Source organism: Paramisgurnus dabryanus, chromosome 22, assembly GCF_030506205.2.
Source record: "Paramisgurnus dabryanus chromosome 22, PD_genome_1.1, whole genome shotgun sequence".
NCBI lineage: Eukaryota > Metazoa > Chordata > Actinopteri > Cypriniformes > Cobitidae > Paramisgurnus > Paramisgurnus dabryanus.
The window spans coordinates 27,691,312-27,712,128 of record NC_133358.1 but is presented as its reverse complement, the minus strand read 5'-3'; the positions used below and the strand labels follow the sequence as shown (position 1 = coordinate 27,712,128).

Sequence of the window (20,817 nt, the reverse complement as noted above, 5' to 3'; positions counted from 1 at the left end):
CATGTTTAACCTCCTAGACCCAAGCTTTTTTCAGATTTCTTCCAGCTATTTGGGGTTAGGAAGAACCAATAAATATAATAACCAAATTAGGGATGCTAAACAATTAATCATGATTAATTGTTAGCAGAATAAAAGTTTTTGTTTACATCACATATGTGTGTAAACTGTGTATAATAAATATGTATATATATAAATATGAACACATTCATGTATAATTTTAAGAAGAAAAAAAAATGTATATATTAAGTATTTATATTTATATATAATAAAAATTATACATAAATATACAAATGCATATACACATGTAAACATTTCTAAAACATATACATGCATGTGTGTACATTTATTATACAAAGTTATTACACACAGTTCACACACATATATGACGTAAACAAAAACTTTTATTCTGCTAAAGATTAATCACGATTAATCGTTAAGCATCCCTAAACCAAATATTTTTCTTTGAACATGAAGCAGTGTAATTATCCACGTTGGTGTACAACAGGTTCCAGTTGGACAGAATTAAATGGTTAAAAAAAAAAGTGATGTCCACGTATGTTATAGGACAGAGGTTCCCAAACTTTTTCAGCGTGCGGCCCCCCTTGTGTACAGTGCATTTTTTGCGGCCCCCCGAAAGAAAATTTATGACAAAAACTTTTTAAAATGTAATATTTTAATTAAACAAAACATATAAAATTATACCTAGTAGTGCTGTTGGTTAGTTGGCGTATTATTTTTTAGGTTTAATTACACAGAATTCATGATAAATGAATGTATTTCATAAAATGTCATAAAACTGGGGCCCCCCTGGCACCATCTCGCGGCCCCCAGTTTGAAAACCACTGTCATAGGAGGTTAAAAGAATAGTTCACCCTACAATAAAAATTAGCCCATATAAAAGAAATAGCAGAGCGTGCTGCACTGGTCTTCTTAATGTCAATCATGGAAACGCGTAGATCTACCTTTTAATTTTATATGTAGCCCAGTGTATTAAAGGCTTTCTAACATTTTCACTCGAGTGCCTTGGATATTTGTTTTTCCAGAAAAATCAGCCCATATTTTACCCCTCAACCCATTCTAGGTGTATATGACTTTCTTCTTTTAGCTAAAACACAGAGTTATATTAAATAATATCCTGACTATTCATCTTTATAATGGCACTGGATGGTGCCCCACTTTTTAAAAGCTGCAAAAATGGCATTCATTCATCAAAAACTAATCTATAGTTAATAAAAATGTCTTCTGGAGGAAGAGAAAATATTTATATTTTAAACTTTATAAACTATGGCTGTACGCTAGGGTTGTGCCAATAGACGATACTATCGTTTATCAACGATTGTCAGACATATGGGTGATAGCAGGCTTTCATGACAATAGTTGGCAATAGTTATTATTATTATCATAACAGTTTTACATTAACATGCACATTGGGCGCTTTTCTGACTTGTAATGCGCGCATCTTGGACTCTTGCTCGGACCTGAACGCGCCTGGCATTGGCTCCGTCTATCACCTGTACTTGTAATGCGCATGACCCGGACTCTTCCTCGCACATAAGCTTTTTCTGTCATTTCCTTGCACTAGAGAGGTTATGTTAGGCATGCAGGGGTTTAAAACCAGCGAGCGTGTTGTTCCTGCTCCCTGGCAGGCAGGAAATTTCAGAGCGCCTGGGCATCAATGACACGCTCGGATTAATGGCATCAGTTTTAAGAAGGTTGCAGTCATGGCGGTGTTAAGTAAATCAGCTTCTTTTTGTCCACCAATCAAGTGCCTTATTTATTTATAACAAATAATTAAATTAGTTAACTATTGCCCCGCTCCCCGATACTATAGCGTATCCGCGATCTCACAGGCTGATGATAGGACGATCTCACAATGGGGCATATCGCCCAACACTACCGTATGCGTGTACGAGTTGAGGTCAGGCTGCACCTCTAACCCAACATTATAAAAACAAATTGGGCATTTTTTCATTTTGGGGGGAACTATTCCTTTAATGGAGTAGTCCACCCCAAAAATGGGGCCCACTTACTTTTTTCATAATAGGAATAAAAATGTCAAAAAGTCAATGGAGACCATTTTTTTGGTGAACGACTCCTTTAATAAGCATCATTATTAAATGCACGAATTACATTAAATTTAATTCTATCGATTATATGACTATTGATAAATCAGCACAATTAAAGGCAATGTAAAATTTAAATGAGGAATGACATTAAAAGTGTGCTTACCAGTAATCTCAGGCTTGTATGGAGATCCAACATCAGTTTTTTTAGCTTTGTCTTTATCTGAATAATGAAAAAACACAGATTTGCTTTAGAGGACTCATGGTGTCACCCCATGGCGTCAATATTTGACGACACTTGACCATGCGTCAATATGTTGACGCGGAGGGTATACCTTTCACGTCATTTTTTGACGAACTGGGGACTTCAATACTATTACGTCCGTTGCATTCTCTTTCCTATTTTCTTACCATTTTCGCGTCGGTTTAGGGTTAGATTTACATAATGACATCCCTACCCAAACCTAACTCTAACCCCAACGCCAGGTGACAACTGTTTAATTTCGCGTACCTAACTCTAACCCCAACGTCAGGTGACAACTGTTTAATTTCGCGTACACTGTTTAATTTTGCGTAATCTAACCCTAAACCGACGCGAAAATGGTAAGATAATAGGAAAGAGAATGCAACGGACGTAATAGTATTGAAGTCCCCAGTTCGTCAAAAAATGACGCGAAAGGTATACCCTCCGTGTCAACATATTGACGCATGGTCAAGTGTCGTCAAATATTGACGCCATGGGGTGAGACTGTGTTAGGTTATTCACAAATCTCACGTAAAGCATAACATCAGCAATGAAAATCCAAGTTTAAATGTGAGATTTAAATATTTTTAAAAACTAGGAATATCCACAAATGTTTGTCTTTTATTATTATCCCATGTATCCTTTTAAAATACAGGTGCTACAAATGATTCTTCACTGTGATACCATAAAAGAACCATTTTGGTTCCTCAAAGAACTATTTCATAAAATGTCTATAAAATGTTTGTGGTCTAAAAACCCAATTAAAGGTTCTTAAGATGTTCTTTATGGAACCATACAGCCAAAAAATAGCTCTTTTATGGCATCATTAAGAGCTTACTGTGACCTTTAGCAGATTCTGACCTGGACATCTTCCCAGATGTTTGACATCTATCTGCTCCTGTTTCATACAGGAGGCTTCCCGTACGAGGCAGGGGTTATGGTACGAGTTTCCGTCAGTACCACACACCGGGTTTTCATTATGGCCACTGCAGTCGATTTTGCACGAGCAGCTGCAACATAAAAAACGAATTTGATGAATCTGACAGATGCACAATGCACGGCGAGAACATTGTGCTGGTGCAACCAGCATCTCTCCAGTAATTTGTGTCTCCCCCTTGTGGTTCATTAAGGTAATATAACCGATAATGGCCCTTCATAAGAGGGCCATTCTGGTACCAGCTACGAGTGCTGACGTATGAAAATTTTTCCCTGGGCTTTGGAGTCTCATGTCCTTGGAAGCGGTTCTTGGATTCGGTCCATACTGTTCATTAGCGCTTGGCATGGAAACGCGAAAACATAAAGGAAAAAACTAAGCAGGCAGAAAAACTTTTACAACACAAACTATTTCACTGCTTCTTTGCCTTCCCATGGGAGGAAGAGTGTTATTTTTTGGCTTTGAAAGGAGCTGAATTCTTTCCAACGTTCATGCTTTTATATTAGACACAATGGCCGTTGTTTCTCATTTCATACTTTCATTTCTTTAATACACTGAGCATGGAAGTCATTAATAACCAACATTTAGCTAAACTGGCAAAGCTACGTACATAAAAATGGCAAAAGAAATAATGTAGCACTTACGTGTCTCCGTCCTCTGCATCTTCATCGCATTCTGCGCCGTACTTGCAGTTACTGCATTTCGTGACTTTTATGCCCGAGTCTGTGCCCGATCCTTCATATTCTGTAAGACGGACAGATTCTGTTATTGCAGAAATAAAAGCATTTTGATTTATTAACAGCAACTACTGGTCCCCCATTTTGTCAATATCACAATACTTAAAGTCAAAATGTCCCAAGCGAAAATTAATGTTTTTTTTTGTAAAAGTGTAGTAACTAGGGCTGTCAAAAGATTAATTGTGATTAATCGTTTGCATAATATATTTGTATGTGTATTGTGTGTGTAAATATATATAAATACAAATAAATATATAATTTTATATTATATAAAATTTATTTATGTACATATTTTTTAGGGCTGCATAACGATTAATCACGACTAATCGTTTGCAGAATAAAAGTTTTTGTTTACATTATATAAGTGTGTTTACTGTGTATAATAATTATGTAAATATAAATACACACACATTTATGTACAACTTTAAGAAAAATATATATTTTTTATTAGGGATGCACCGATACCACTTTTTTGGAATACGAGTACTTGCATTTCAGTACTTGCCGATACCGAGTACTTAATAAAAACTTTATTTAAATTTACAGGTAACAGCTTTAGTCATATAAATTAACAAAAAAACAAGGGACTAGTTTTCCAGTTTGTTGTAAACTCTGCCTCTTTGGACAACACAAGAGGCATTAACCCCTTACACGCCGCTCAAACATAGACATTTCTCAGACCGTGGTATCGATGCCTGGTATCGGGGGACTTTTAACGAGTACTTTAGAAAATGTGGTATCGAGGCCGATACCCGATACCAGTATCTGTGCATCTCTATTTTTTATGTAAGGTATTTATATTTATATATAAAATTAATTATATATAAATATAAAAATGTATATACACATGTAAATATTTCTTAAATATGTTTATATTTATATATACATAATTATTGTACACAGTACACACACTTATATAATGTAAACAAAAACTTTTATTCTGCAAACGATTAGTCGCGATTAATTGTTATGCAGCCCTAATATTTTTATTCATATATATATATATATATATATATATATATATATATATATATATATATATATATATATATATATATATATATATATATATATATATATATATATATATATATATATATATATATATATATTAATAACAAAATTTACCTCCGCCCTGCCGTTCAGGCTATGTTAGGGAGAAATTTTTTTTTTTAAATATTTTTACATTCTCTCAGATTTAGTTTGGTAATTATATTGTATCTAATTCTAACATTATTCTAGCAATTTGTTTATCTTTCTTCATTTAGTATGTTAACTTCAATAGGCATGTGTGAACGAAAATATATTTTAGTGATTTCCGTGTATATGAAGAGACGATGTTAGAAACTTTTAATTGTTGTAAAGTTTAATAATAGACAGGCAGCTAAACCGCTGTGGTAAGATCTGTTAACCTAAAGTGAATTAAACGTTTATTCCTTTTCAATAAATATCTGTTTTAAGTCTTCTATATTTTGTTGAAGTCAATGGTTATTTATATATTTGATAAAATATAATGTTATCTAACAATGTGTGAAGTGTTGAGGTATTTTTATAAAAAATATAATACATTCATATAATACTTCAGTAATAAAATAATTGATTTATTCTAACTTTAGGGGAACGTAAATGTAACCTAGAAATAACGCTAGGGAATGTTAAACTAACCTAAAAAACGTATATTTTTTATTTTCTTAAAGAAAACGTTCCTGGCTAACCAAAAACAAACACTGGAAAATAACGTTCTTGAAACCACAAACTAATGTTAGGGGAACGTTTTGGGAACCAAACATTGTTAGCTGGACATGGGCAGGAAAAGTTGGCTTGGATGGAACCAGGATTAAAATAATGTATTTTTTATTTGGGCTACTTATATTAATTTCGGGCTACCAAAAATTGAAAAGTACCTTCCCGAAGGGCTACCAGGGATTTTGAAATTTTGCGAGCCCTGTATAGTAACCATACTTTTTGGTTTTAACTGTAGTAAAACCATGGTTAATTTTCATAAGGGATTGCAACCAAAACCTGTATTAATGCTAAAGCGAGGTAAACATAATAAACAAGACATGTTGTGAAACAGAAGATGAGAGTTATAAAGGCACGCAGACAGTATATGTGGTCTTGATATATACTGATACCATTAAAGGGATAGTTCACCCAAAAATGAAAATTCTGCCATCATTCTTGTTTTTTAAACCTGTGTTAGTTTCATGGCGAACACAAAAAAAACCTTTGAAAAATGTTCAATGGTACCCACTGACTTCCATAGTAGGAAAATCAAAATACTATGGAAGTCACTTTTCAAAATATCTTCTTTTGTGTTGAACGGACGAAAGAAAAAAGTAAATGGCAGGTACAAAAAGTGTAAAACTATTCTGACCTCTCTTCAAAAACTTTAAAAGGCCCCCTATTTGATTAACAACTTAGATGATTATTTGAAAGGACCGCTGAGCACTAGATTCCTCTTTTGCTGTGGTCTGTCATTTACACTAATGACAGCTCTTGACCGACCTTCATCTTCAAAATCCCAAACTAGAGGAGCAGGGGAGGTTCAAACCGACTCCCAGTATCACAGACCTGCCAACCTCAGCATGACGGCTTTAAAAATAACCTCAGATGTCGTGTTTGGCTGATGTACAGAGATCTGGAGTACTGGGATCATTTGAAGCCTTTAGGTCAAAATCCTAGAAGCTAAAATTTTCTCCATGCTACAGTGGTTGCTGTTTAGTCAGAAATGGAAAGAAAACTCACCTCCATCACCAGATCCTGAACCGCCGTCTGAAACGAAAACAAAACAGTCAGGGGTTCATTTTTAACTTTAAACACACAAACATAAGACACTACTCTTACTACTGATGCAATGTTTACAAGCATCTGAGTTCATAAAAGAAAGCCACGTATTAATACATTTGGGCGTGCATCGATTTGCTTTTACATGGCGTAAAAATAGCATCTCAAATTATTAAACCATGTGTGATGGTCCATCAGAAAGAGCCGTAATTTTTTTTCTAAATATACAGAACTAAAGCCATCAAAATTAAAACATATTTTAATTAATCTATTGATAATCTGTGATATTTACAGATACGCATTATATAAAAATGTTATTTTATAAAGGATAGTAGTCTGACAGTGTAAAGAACGTACATCGAATTACAATTTCGATGCAAATGAGTCGACTAAAAAAATTAAAAATGAACATAATTGCCTACTTTTTGTTAAACAAATCAAATAAAAGCCAAAAACTAGAAAATCTCATTACAAACACAAGATCTCAAGTTATTTCAAGTTAATTCTTCTAGACATCAATGAGATTAAAAGAAGAACAAAATTTGAACTTTTGTTTAAGTCTCAGACGCAGACGAGATCTCACAAACATCTCCATTAGTTTTAAAAAAGGTAAAAAGTTTTAAAGTCTGCAATCAAACGTCAATATTATTGATAAGATTTCATTATGAACTGAAACATTTATCTTTAAATTTACACAAATCCAGATAGTGTCCCATGTAAAATCTACATTCATTTAATTTTCTTCATATTGTCCCATTTGTTTCTATTTTTATTTCTCCTAAACAACTTTAGGAGAAACATCTGAGAATAAGTTGATTGTTATGGCCATTTAGAGAATATATTTGTTTTATATTTATGTTTAATTATTATTATGTTTAAATACTGGTATAATAGTATCTATGTTTTGTTTTAATTTAATGATCTTATTATTATTAAAGTCAGTAATTGTAATCTTCGTACGCTCACCTAAAGGATTATTAGAAACACCATACTAATACTGTGTTGGACCCCCTTTCGTCTTCAGAACTGCCTTAAATCTACGTGGCATTGATTCAACAAGGTGCTGAAAGCATTCTTTAGATATTGATAGGATAGCATCTTGCAGTTGATGGAGATTTGTGGGATGCACATCCAGGGCACAAAGCTCCCGTTTCCATCACATCCCAAAGATGCTCTATTGGGTTGAGATCTGGTGACTGTGGGAGCCATTTTAGGACAGTGAACTCATTGTCATGTTCAAGAAACCAATTTGAAATGATTCAAGATTTGTGGCATTATCCTGCTGGAAGTAGCAATCAGAGGAGGATGGGTACATGGTGGTCATAAAGGGATGGACATGGTCAGAAACAATGCTCAGGTAGGCCGTGGCATTTAAATGATGCCCAATTGGCACTAAAGAGTGCCAAGAAAACATGTGCGTGTTGTGGCTTCACAAATGCTTTGCTGCATACCTCAGTTGTAACAAGTGGTTATTTCAGTTAAAGTTGCTCTTCTATTAGCTTGAATCAGTCGGCCCATTCTCCTCTGACCTCTAGCATCAACAAGGCATTTTCGCCCACAGGACTGCCACATACTGGATGTTTTTCTCTTTTCACATCATTCTTTGTAAACCCTAGAAATGTTGTGCGTGAAAATCTCAGTAACTGAGCAGATTGTGAAATACTCAGACCGGCCCATCTGGCACCAACAACCATGCCACGCTCAAAATTGCTTAAATCACCTTACTTTCCCATTCTGACATTCAGTTTGGAGTTCAGGAGATTGTATTGACCAGAACCACACCCTTAAATACATTGAAGCAACTGCCATGTGATTGGTTGATTAGATAATTGCATTAATGAGAAATTGAACAGGTGTCCCTAACAATCCTTTAGGTGAGCGTATATAGGGCATGGTAATGGTTTGAAGGAATACATGCTGGAAGAAATAGAGTGGATCAGACATCAAAATGAGCTATGAACAAAAAACAACATATGAGCAATAACATTTCCTCAGACCATCACTGTTTGTTGCAGCATCACATGTTTGTGAGTTGCACTAAAATCAGTGCTGTCACCGAAATGCGATCCAAGAAAAAAAAAGATGTTAGGTTTGGTTTCAGGAAGCGGAAGAGAGACTTACCGGGATAACAGGGTCCCTCGGAGGCCAGAGTGATGGATCTCTGTTGTGTACACGCCGCTTGTCTCAGATAGCATTCGTTCTGATAGGTGTCTCCGTTTGAACCGCACACGGGGATGTAGTTCTTAGGGCACTGCGGCAAACAAGGATAGATGATACTTGTGAGACGTTCTGCGTAACTGACCGGAGATGAGATTTATGCCACGACTGACAGGATTTTTAAGGCTAATATGTTTGAGAACGATGGCTCATTGACCACAAGCGAATGAAGGTCAATGCTTAAGTATTGATCAGGTCGGATAATTCGAGCAACAATCAAAGAAAAAGCTTCATGCTGTGGGGGATTTTTCACTCAGAACAAAGGGCTTCTATGTGAAGAGGATAAATGCTTTTAAACCATCAAATGCTTAGGTTGTCAAGCCTACAATCTCAAGATACACAAGCTGTCACTGGGGCGGTACCCTTTAAAAAAAAGTGCATATTAGGACCTCAAAGGTGCATATTGGTACCAAATGTATACATATCTGTACCTAAATGGTACATATTAGGACCTTTTAAAGGGTATCGTCCCACTGACTTCTTTACTATTTTTTTTCCGGTAGTGTAACTTGATAAAAACGTATACAAAAGCATCTGCCAAAAAGGTAAATATAATAGCAATAATGTAGCATTGTGGCAAATATTCAAGTGATGTAGGGTCAAAATAAATTTTATTATATAAAAGATAAAAACATGTACCTGAAATTGGCATACACATTTCAGATCTTTGCAGGTGCCACCATGGGCGCACGTGGCATCGTTGCACACTCGTAGGTCGCTCTTCTTCTCTGGCAGATCTGCAAATGAAACATGAGGTTGATTAAACTTCAAGCTTGGACAAATCAGTCTCAGGGTTATTACACGCCTGTTTCTTGTCAATATGTTACATGTTGGGTTTAATGGGAGATGGCATTCAGATGGCCAGAAAGTGTTAATGGTTAATAAGACTGGGCTTACATATGGATCTTCTCTCATAACGTATCATCAAACACTATAACAGGAAGTTATTTCATGTGCACATGCTGAATCAGCTTCACCCGCTTCGGCATCAAACATAAGACTGAGACAAAACTGATCTGAAATCAGCTTTACCAATAACACCACACAGGAAGCAGCACCCCCGCAGCAGCTGTACCGAGCATGTGTCCAACAGCTGTCTACAGTCAACTGCCAATCATATTTCAGACCTCTGGCTGCGGGAGCAAAGCCCTTCAGCAGAAATGTATCAAGAGCGATTCCTCAGACACACAGATGGGCATGATGGAATATTTAGAGAAGTGGTTAATTGATACTATAGCCCACATCCACATGTCTATACCCTTACAAAAATACCATGACATTGACATACTTCAACTTGTATTAAGAGGGCAGTGTCCTTTAAAAAAGTCCTAGTATGTACCATTTAGGTACATATTTGTATACATCTTGTACCAATATGCACCTTTGAGGAACTAATATATGAATCCTGTTGGTGCAAATGTGTACTTTCTAAAAAGGGTAGCATAATGGGGATCGGCTATTATTCTGACAGTGTACAGTAAAATGAAAACACTCACTGTTAAAAATTTCGGTAGAAATGACAGTACTGTTGCTGTAGATTTAAATGTATGTTATTTACTGGCAACGTTTTGTAAAAAAATGCTGTAGTTATGCAGCTGTTTGCCAGTAACTCACTGTAGATTTAAATGTATGTTATTTACTGGCAATGGTTTGTAAAAAATGGTGTACTTATGCAGCTTTTTGCCAGTAACTTACTGTAGATTTAAATGTATGTTATTTACTGGCAACTGTTTGTAAAAAATGCTGCCCATGCAGCTGTTTGCCAGTAAGTTACTGTAGATTTAAATGTATGTTATTTACTGGCAACCGTTTGTAAAAAATTCTGCCCATGTAGCTGTTTGCCAGTAAGTTACTGTAGATTTAAATGTATTTTATTTACCGGCAACTGTTTGTAAAAAAAATGTTGTAGTTATGCAGCTGTTTGCCAGTAACTTACTGTAGATTTAAATGTATGTTATTTACTGGCAACCGTTTGTAAAAAATGCTGCCCATGCAGCTGTTTGCCAGTAAGTTACTGTAGATTTAAATGTATTTTATTTACTGGCAACTGTTTGTAAAAAAAATGTTGTAGTTATGCAGCTGTTTGCCAGTAACTTACTGTAGATTTAAATGTATGTTATTTACTGGCAAATGTTTGTAAAATTGATGTAGTTATTCAGCTGTTGCTAGTAAGTTACTGTAGATTTAAATTGATGTTATTTACTGATTTACTGGCAACAGTTTGTAAAAAAATTTTGTAGTTATGCAGCTGTTTGCCAGTAACTTACTGTAGATTTAAATGTATGTTATTTACTGGCAATGGTTTGTAAAAAATGGTGTACTTATGCAGCTTTTTGCCGGTAACTTACTGTAGATTTAAATGTATGTTATTTACTGGCAACTGTTTGTAAAAAATGCTGCCCATGCAGCTGTTTGCCAGTAAGTTACTGTAGATTTAAATGTATGTTATTTACTGGCAACCGTTTGTAAAAAATTCTGCCCATGTAGCTGTTTGACAGTAAGTTACTGTAGATTTAAATGTATTTTATTTACTGGCAACTGTTTGTAAAAAAAATGTTGTAGTTATGCAGCTGTTTGCCAGTAAGTTACTGTAGATTTAAATGTATTTTATTTACTGGCAACCGTTTGTAAAAAAATGCTGCCCATGCAGCTGTTTGCCAGTAAGTTACTGTAGATTTAAATGTATTTTATTTACTGGCAACTGTTTGTAAAAAAAAATGTTGTAGTTATGCAGCTGTTTGCCAGTAACTTACTGTAGATTTAAATGTATGTTATTTACTGGCAAATGTTTGTAAAATTGATGTAGTTATTCAGCTGTTGCTAGTAAGTTACTGTAGATTTAAATTGATGTTATTTACTGATTTACTGGCAACGGTTTGTAAAAAAATGTTGTAGTTATGCAGCTGTTTGCCAGTAACTTGCTGTAGATTTAAATTTATGTTATTTACTGGCAAATGTTTGTAAAAATTGATGTAGTTATGCAGCTGTTGCCAGTAAGTTACTGTAGATTCTAATTGATGTTATTTACTGGCAACGGTTTGTAAAAAAATGCTGTAGTTATGCAGCTGTTTGCCAGTAACTTACTGTAGATTTAAATGTATGTTATGTACTGGCAACAGTTTGTAAAAAAAATTGGAACCAAAATCTGAAGAAAAAAACAGGTTGATAAGGATTTCTGGTTCCCAAAATGTTTTGCATGAGGCTGTTATTTTATAGTTTTATTCTGTAAATAAAATAACAAACTGTTGCACGTAAATAACATGCATTTAAATCCACAGTAAGTTACTGGCAAACAGTTTCATAACTACAGCAATTTTTACAGTGCACTTATCCCTATGAGGATTTCATATAAATTCACAACACAGCAGGGTATTATGACACATGCAAATAAAGGACACAGAACAGCCATCAACCTTGTGTTAATTTAAGCAGATGAGCTTTAAGACAGAGGGACACATGCTTTTAAAGACGGTTTCTGGCATGTGTCCGAGCTGTGCATCTGAAAAACAGCCCAAATGTTGTGGCCACAGAAACTCATCCAAGTGATTTTGGAGAGAGTTTGTGTCTCAAATACAAAAAAACAAGACAAGAAGTTCATTAGTAAGGATGTTGATAAAGATGAGTTATTAATCTGTGAAAGTGTTAATGTGCTTTGATAAACGACGTGTTAGGAACAGTGCCTGCGGGAAAAGACGACACGATAATGAGTTCACATCAAGCTAATAGGTTTTGTACAGTAGTAATATCCTCCTGAGACCCAACAATTCATTTTGTCCTCTGTAGTGGACATGAGTTTGAGTCAAGCTCAATTTATTCAACCTATTTGAATCATACTGTCCTGCCAAAAAGACATCCTGGGCTTTCTAGTAATACTTTATTTGTGTGGAGTGGATAATACAAATATAATTAATTAATCCCACAAATTTGAGCAGAATCAGGGAAAATAAACAGATGCACTCTGACCAATCAAAGGACAGTTTACTCGCACGTGTCTTGTATTAACAAAGTCTGGTTCGTCTGGAAATATTGCCTTGTGAATGCGAACCGAACCAAGATTGCAACATTGTATGCATTTAACCCCCAGTTTCAGAACAAAGCAATCGATCTACAGGTCTGAAAACACCCTTGGACTGAATATTGAAGGAAAAGCAGCCAATAAGAGCCCAGATTAAACTCTATCGATATTCTTTAAAATTAATCCTAAAGTGAAACTTTAAGAAGCTTCTTGATAAAATGACACGTACAGTTTTGCAAATTCTAGGCAAAGACTAGAATTTGCAATTCTAGTCTTTGCCCCCACATAAATATGCGGACTTTGGCTGATTATGCGTTAAATCATGCGATCGCATAATTGCATTTTTCTGGAGGGACTGAATATCACCACATCATGCTCACATATTTTTCCTCTGATATTAACCTACTGAGATAAACTGTAACCTTAACGACAAAGCTCCTGCATCCGGTGCTTCTTAAAGCTGCCTCATCTAAAGTGTCCTAGATTTAAGCGTACATCTTCAAACAAACACAATGCACACAATGTGTGCGGGACTAAAGTGGGCCATGAGACCAAGATCTCACAGTGAGCAAAGATAATCAGAGCACAGGCTGAAATCAATGGCATCTGAAAGATAAGGACATCAGTCCATTGCCTGTAGCCAAACAGCTCATCCGCTCACAGTCAATAGTCATCTCCTCTACGGGTCAATAGACCCTGCAAAGTCTCTCATTAAAACAGGAAGCTGTGGCGTTATAGCTCGACACTGAGCCTTAAATTTAGACTTAATTACTTTTTCTGCATCAAATGGTATTATGTTTCCTCTTGTTTCCACAGTTTATGGAATAAAAACGTTTTGGAAACAAGTTTGATGCATATGTGGGAATACATCAATGGCTGTGTCCGAAATAGCTCCTTTTACGCTTAAATAGTGCACTATTTGAGGTAACATCCATTTTTAGTGCTGTCCGAAATCATATAATTAAGTGCACTCATTCAACCCCAGAATGCATAGCAATAATGAGTATGCGACTAATGTACATTCACAGCTAGCCACTACTCGTCCACCGATGCTTGTGCCAAATGAATTATTCACTGCTTTTCATTCACTCTTTCGAGAGTGGACTAATGTAGAGAATAGCAAATAGCTAGGTAGCCAATTCGTATTATTAATAAACAAAACAAATTAAACTCCACCACTAACCCCAATGTCAAATATTTGAATAAATATAAGTTAGCCATGTAAAATATTTACGAATGAGGGGTTTTGTGCAACAAACTTCCGTATTCTGCAAAACAGGTAACATAACTTCCGGTTTAGGTCATTTGTGCATGCTTCATTAAATATAAATGTTTACTCAAGACGCCTTCAAAGGAGCTACCAAAGATAAGCACAACCGATGTCCAAGTTTTTTTCTTTATACTATTCTTTTTTCTGATATTTGGATCCTAAAACATCATAAATGCAACAAATAAAAACTTGTTTTCTCGACAAGAGAAAACGATGAGACCTGTTTTCCGGTATGTTTATATGATGCGCGACAAAAAGGCTAGCCTGATCTCACGAGAATTCGTACATATTTTACAAGTTGGCTAATTCGTATGAATGCATACAAAGTTAATCACGCAAAAACGTACGATTCTCATGAAAAAAACTATAATGAAACCTAACCTCGCTCCTAAACCCAACATCACATGGGTCAAGGCAAATCATACAAAAATGTGGTCATATGAATTAATACAAATTAGCCAACTCGTAAAATGTGTACGAATTCTCGTGAGGTAGCGTTGATAAGCCCATTACCATGAGATTGCGTTGTACTAACCAGGCTACTTAACTAGTCGACACCACAAGAATATAGTAGCCTATATTATGTATCATCACCATGATATAAAACTATACTATTTTGGCTGATCCATTAGGGACCACCCTTATTTAATATCTCCATAAAGTTCCCCCCGGCGAAAATCAAGTTTTTAAAGCCCCTGGTTTTTACATCACAAGCATGATGTAACCAATCACATCAATGTGTTGACAGAGTGGATCAGGTTGTTTGATCTGTTGTGACTGAGTGAAGCCAGAGACTAATTTGCATATTCATATATCTGCATATACTAGATGAAGCAAGGGTGTACAGAAGGAGTTTTAGGGCTGAATAATGATTAATCGCGATTAATCGTTTGCAGAATAAAAGTTTTTGTTTACATCATATATGTTTGTGTACGGTGCATAATAATTATGTATATATAAATACACACACACACACGCATACATGCATGTATATATTTAAAAAAAATTACGTGTGTATATACATTTGTACATTTATATTATATATAAATACTTAATATATATTTTTTCTTAAAATAATACATGCATGTGTGTGTATTTATATATACATAATTATTATACACAGTACACAAACGTGTTATATATTATGTAAACAAAAACTTTTATTCTGCAAACGATTAATCGCGATTAATCATTATGCAGCCCTAATTACATTTAGCTATTTTAAGGCATGCAGAAGTTATTTTACACAGGGGGACTTTAAAAATCTCATTTTGAATGTATTTACATAATATTATGAAGTTAAAAAATGATATAACACATAAACAACAAACTGTATAAAGTTGTCATCAACATATACTTTGAACTACTCAATTCTCTTTAATCTAACGGCGTTAATTTGTGTTTAGTATTCTCAGGAGAGAAGTAAGCCTGTGTTTCTATACGAGTCTAAATGCTCAGGGCTGTGTTTTAATGGCACAACTATAAACTGCTGTGGGGTAAAGAGCATTAGAAGGGTTTTTTTCTATTCTGTAGTGTCTTTTTCCGCCTCTAGCAAATAAGAAACAGTGAGAAAGAAACACAAATTTAGACAGGACAACTTATAAGGCAAGCCAAAGAGTAACATTTATATTGGTGGTAACAAGTACAAAAATAAAATCTACTTCATACCATAAAAATATATGTTTTGGCAGCCATTGCTTGGCATACTAAGGCTGAGGGTTGTGGTGAACGTAAACGGGCTTTTTTTAATAATGACTTCCGACCAGAATTTATTGCTGTTGTAATGACTTCAGACGAATCTCTGAGATCAAAGAAGTTGATATATGCATCTCATAGTCTGTAACTGTGAGATCAAAGAATGTAAGGTATGAAGCTGTCACACGGTTGATGTGGTCCAGCGGTCGGGAAGTGAGCTTTGATCCACTTAATGAAGTTTGATAAACCCAACTGCAGTTAGGCAGTGAATTGTAGCGAGTCCTCTAACTGGACTTTTATATACTTAAAGACAATATTTATAGACATTATTAACTTGGAAAGTGCATAAGTTGATGTTGTTGTCAAATGTGGGGTTCTTGTACACATACAGCCACTGAAAAATGTAGAAACCACTTTAGTTTTGCCTTTAATCAACATTTCTACATGTATTACGAGCATTTCTGTTCAGTGTCCGTTTAATTCCAACAAAAGCAAAACTCATGACCGACATAAAGTCACTCAACAGCAATGTAAAAGACTGAGTTGATACAACAACACAAAGATGTGTTTCAATCAATTGAATTTCTGTAATTTTCCTAAAATACATTTAAAAACATAAGCATTTTGTTACTGAGAAATGAATTTGAACTTTTTTTTCTGTAGTATTCAAGATCGGATAACACTGGTTTCCCGGACAGTCCCAGACTAAAATGCATGTTTGAGCTGCTTTAATTCAAAAACATCTTGCCCTGACATATCTGAACATATATCAGTGCTGTTATTTTCTCTCAAAATGCACACCAGTACTGTTTTTTATAAGATTTGTTTGTGAAAACTACTAAAATGTCTTAATATAACTAGTCCTAATCTAGTCCTCCCGGCTTAACATAAACCCTGTCTGGGAAACGTCTCGGTTACGGATGTAACCCTCGTTCCCTGAAGGAGGGAACGGAGACGTCACGTCGTGACCGACGAATTGGGAACTCGCTTAGAGAGACCAATCTGCTTCGAATACTACTAAAACGCCAATGAACTTGGCATTGAGATATTTGCATAATGCTGGCGCCGCCCCGCCAGGTGCGTATATAAGCAGCAGGTGCAAATAGGGAAATTAGCTTCTTATTCGCTGAGAAAGCCGGAAAGTGAGACCGGCCGTAACAGCAGGTGGCAGCACCTGTGGCGACGGGACGTGACGTCTCCGTTCCCTCCTTCAGGGAACGAGGGTTACATCCGTAACCGAGACGTTCCCTTTCAGTCGGTCACTACGACGTCACGTCGTGACCGACGAATTGGGAATCCCTATCAAAACGCCACTAGGGGCTGACCTCTTCCAGTGACTGCGTAAAAGCCCTCCGGTTCCACTTAAGGAGGAGGAGGTAGGTTTTAAGGCAGAAGGCCGGGCACTAGATGTTCCTTTAACCCCACAGAAGTGCCAGCGACTGGGAAGCGCCCTACCTGAGCGGGATAGGAACGCTGCGGAAGCCACCACCCGTCTTAAGGGCTAATGGTGGGCGAAAGTCAACCGTAGTTGAGAGAATAAGACAGCCGTGGCTGTGTAAGCAAAGCAGTGCTCTGCTAAGGGAAACGTGGGCTAGTAGGATTAACCCCACGGAAAAATACTCACAATGGAACCCGGTGGGACACAATGTGGAGCCCGAGCCAGACACGTAGGTTCGCGAGGATACAGCTAGTGAAAGGCTGACAGCCAATGCTCCGCAACAAAGGCTGCCAAGGCAGCGGAGGAAGAGCAATTCAAACCATTACGCATTTTTGCTCTGAAGGCCTTCCATACTGACACAGTTATGAAGCATCAGTTGGAGGCTGCAAGCCGACATGCGAGTCTGCTCTCCGTGCCCTCCCTGGTGAGGAAAGAACACGAGAGGATACAGGCTCGATACGAACACTGTAAAATCTAATGAACGTATTAGGTGTCGCCCAACCAGCAGCTCTACAGATGTCTGTTAGCGAGGAACCACGAGCTAGAGCCCAAGATGAGGCAACGCTCCGTGTGGAGTGCGCTCTCAAATTAAAGGGGGCAAGGAATACCCTGAAGATTATAAGCCAGGGCGATAGTATCAACTATCCAATGAGACATCCTCTGCTTAGTGACAGCTTTCCCTTTCTGCTGGCCACCATAACAAACAAAGAGCTGGTCTGAGGTCCTGAGGCTTTGCGTGCGATCCACGTAGAGTCGCAGTGCGCGTACGGGGCACAACAAAGCCATGGTTGGGTCTGCGTCCTCCGGGGGCAGCGCTTGCAAGCTCACCACCTTATCTCTGAAAGGAGTGGTGGGAACTTTGGGCACGTAGCCTGGTCTGGGCCTCAATGTTACACTCGAGGCAGCAGGACCAAACTGAAGGCACGAATCGTCAACAGAGAATGCATATAAATCCCCTACTCTCTTCACTGAGGCCAAAGCTAGCAGGGTCAGAGCTTTCATTGATAAAAGCTTCAGACTCGCAGACTGCAAAGGCTCGAACGGGGGGGCCTGAAGGGCTTTCAGCACCATGGACAGGTCCCAAGGAGGAATAGAAGGAGGGCGCGAGGGGTTTAGCCTGCGAGCGCCTCTTATAGTGTAATAACCAAATCATGCTGGCCAACTGATCTGCCGTTGATAAGTGAGTGAGTGACGAGCAGAAATAGCGGCGATATCAACTTTAATGGCGAAGGGACAGCCTACCATCTAACCTATGTTGAAGATATAAAGCACAATGTTAATGGGGCATTCTCTGGGGTCCTCGCATTGCAAAGAGCACCGGGTGACGAAAAAGGTTTCATTAAGCGCGTAAGCCCGTCTTGTGGACGGTGCTCGAACCGCGTCGATGGTGTTAGATACCGTTTGCGATAAATCACCTAAACCTTGCGCGCGCTCAACGACCATACATGGAGATCCCACGGGTCGGGGCGCGAGTGCCAATGTGCCCCTTCCTAAGAAAGAAAGTCCTTCCTCAGGGGAATCCGCCAGGGAGGGCTGTCGCGAGGAGCATTAAATATGAAAAACCAATTCCCAGTCGTCCAGTACGGACGATTAATAAAAGGCTCTCCTCGTCCTGCCTGACTCTGCACAGTGTCTGTGCGATTAAGCTCACTGGAAGGAATGCGTATTTGCGCATCCCCCGAGGCCAGCTGTGTGCCAACGCATCCACGCCGAGGCTGCCCTCGGTTAGTGAATAAAATAGGCGACAGTGGGTATCGTCCGGCGACGCAAACAGATCTATCTACGCACAACCGAACTTCTTCCAAATTAGCTGGACCGTCTGGGGGTGGAGTCGCCATTCGCCGGGGCGCGCAGCTCGAGAAGCGCGTCCGCTGCTGTATTGAGCGAGCCCGGAATGTGAATGGCACGAAGGGACCTCAGATGCTTCTGACTCCAAAGGAGGAGATGACGAGCGAGATGCGACAGGTGACGAGAGCGCAAAAACCGCCTTAACGGTAAATAACGCAACAGTCGCAATGTTATTGGTGTCGGCTAGTACATCCTTCCCTCGCATCTCCATAGCGGAGCGTACAAGTCCCAGATATACAGCGCACCGCTCGCGGCAGTTGGGGTGCTATGCACACCCCTGAGACTGCAAGCCCGTCATACGTGGCGATCATCCCGTGCTGAGGGCATTGGAATATACAGAATGCCAGGAGACCCCTCAGGGGCATATCTTCTATCGGAAATGCCGGGTCTACCACGGGGAAAAATTTAAGTGACACGCAGGTGCAATGTTTACACGGTGTATGTCGGTGTGCCACGCTCTCCTCGAGACTCGATCGTAAGCCAACGCTGAAGCGGTCTCATATGAAGCAGCTCGGGCGGCGTCACATTCGCAGCATGCTGTCATATGTCCAGGAGCTTCTGAAATTGTTTCAGAGGGACCGCGTACCTCCCTCGATTTAAACCGAGGCAAGTCAGAACTGACTGGTTGCGCGCTCTTGTTAAACACGCCAATTAGTCGATCGAGTCTTATTTCCATACTGAGAAAAAGGATCCTCTGCACGGGGCAAAGTTGCTCTTTCCCAGTCGACCTGAAGACTTAAACGAGCGAGATGCCAAAGCATTAACTCTCTGTGTTCGCACACGTCTGCCAAGAACGGGCTATTATAAGTCGACGTAGAAAAAAGCAGAATGCGAACAACGCTCTCTCTGATATTTTAAAGCCGTGACTAGCATATGGAGACACGGAGAGAGAGAGACAGCTCGAATGATGTACTTAGTATTAATATGCCCACCCCACGACGCAGAGCGAAAAACGGTCTAAAGCGAGGGGAGATGGACACATAAAGTACACGTCTTACAGGTCTAAGGCTGCAAACGATCTGAATATTGAAATACGAGCCTCGGCGTTATCGTCCAAAAGAACCCCTTTGTAGAGCCGGTGCGTAAATCAAATCGATTGTAACCCGCCGCGTATTTTGGGTACTATGAGATAAAGGCTGGAAAACCCTATCATCATCATCATCTCGGTAAGAGGGACCGGCTCGAACATCCTTCGCCAACAGGATATCGACTTTTGCACGCAGTACATGTGCATCGGACGCTTTCACTACAGTGAAACGAAAGCCCGAATTTTGGGTGTGCCGGATTCGTAACCGAGGCGGATTGTGCGTAAAACCCAACGAAACGGGCTGGGAACTGAAGCCAAGCACCCAGGCACCGTACGAGGAGAAATAACGACACTACCGAAGTACCCGCGGTGGGGCAGCGAAGCGAGACAGGTGGGACTGCCGGTGCGTCTGCTGTGACAGCATAAGCATCTACAGTATGTGTGTGTGACACTGACCTGAGCCCGCTGAGGGTGACGGTCGTCTGGTCTCCTCAGCGGAGAGCACAGACTCCGAAGAGGGTGCTGGTGGTCCCGTCTCCTCA

General features: G+C 38.5%; 1 protein-coding gene across 2 annotated transcripts in view; it reads right to left on the bottom strand.

The window, feature by feature from the left end:
• tmeff1b (transmembrane protein with EGF-like and two follistatin-like domains 1b) overlaps window positions 1-20,817 on the bottom strand; it is a 31,063-nt gene that overhangs the window by 2,830 nt on the left and 7,416 nt on the right. Inside the window, exons 2-7 of one of the 2 annotated variants that reach the window (XR_010529175.2) lie at window positions 9,622-9,719; window positions 8,887-9,016; window positions 6,727-6,753; window positions 3,886-3,985; window positions 3,146-3,317; window positions 2,230-2,286 (exon numbers count right to left, since the gene is read on the bottom strand). Coding sequence is in view for 1 of the 2 variants with exons in the window: in XM_065258585.1 (XP_065114657.1) it covers window positions 2,230-2,286; window positions 3,169-3,317; window positions 3,886-3,985; window positions 6,727-6,753; window positions 8,887-9,016; window positions 9,622-9,719 (561 nt within the window). In the remaining variant the exon portion in view is untranslated. The remainder of the gene's footprint in view (window positions 1-2,229; window positions 2,287-3,145; window positions 3,318-3,885; window positions 3,986-6,726; window positions 6,754-8,886; window positions 9,017-9,621; window positions 9,720-20,817) is intronic. The other variant, XM_065258585.1, reaches the window with a different exon arrangement.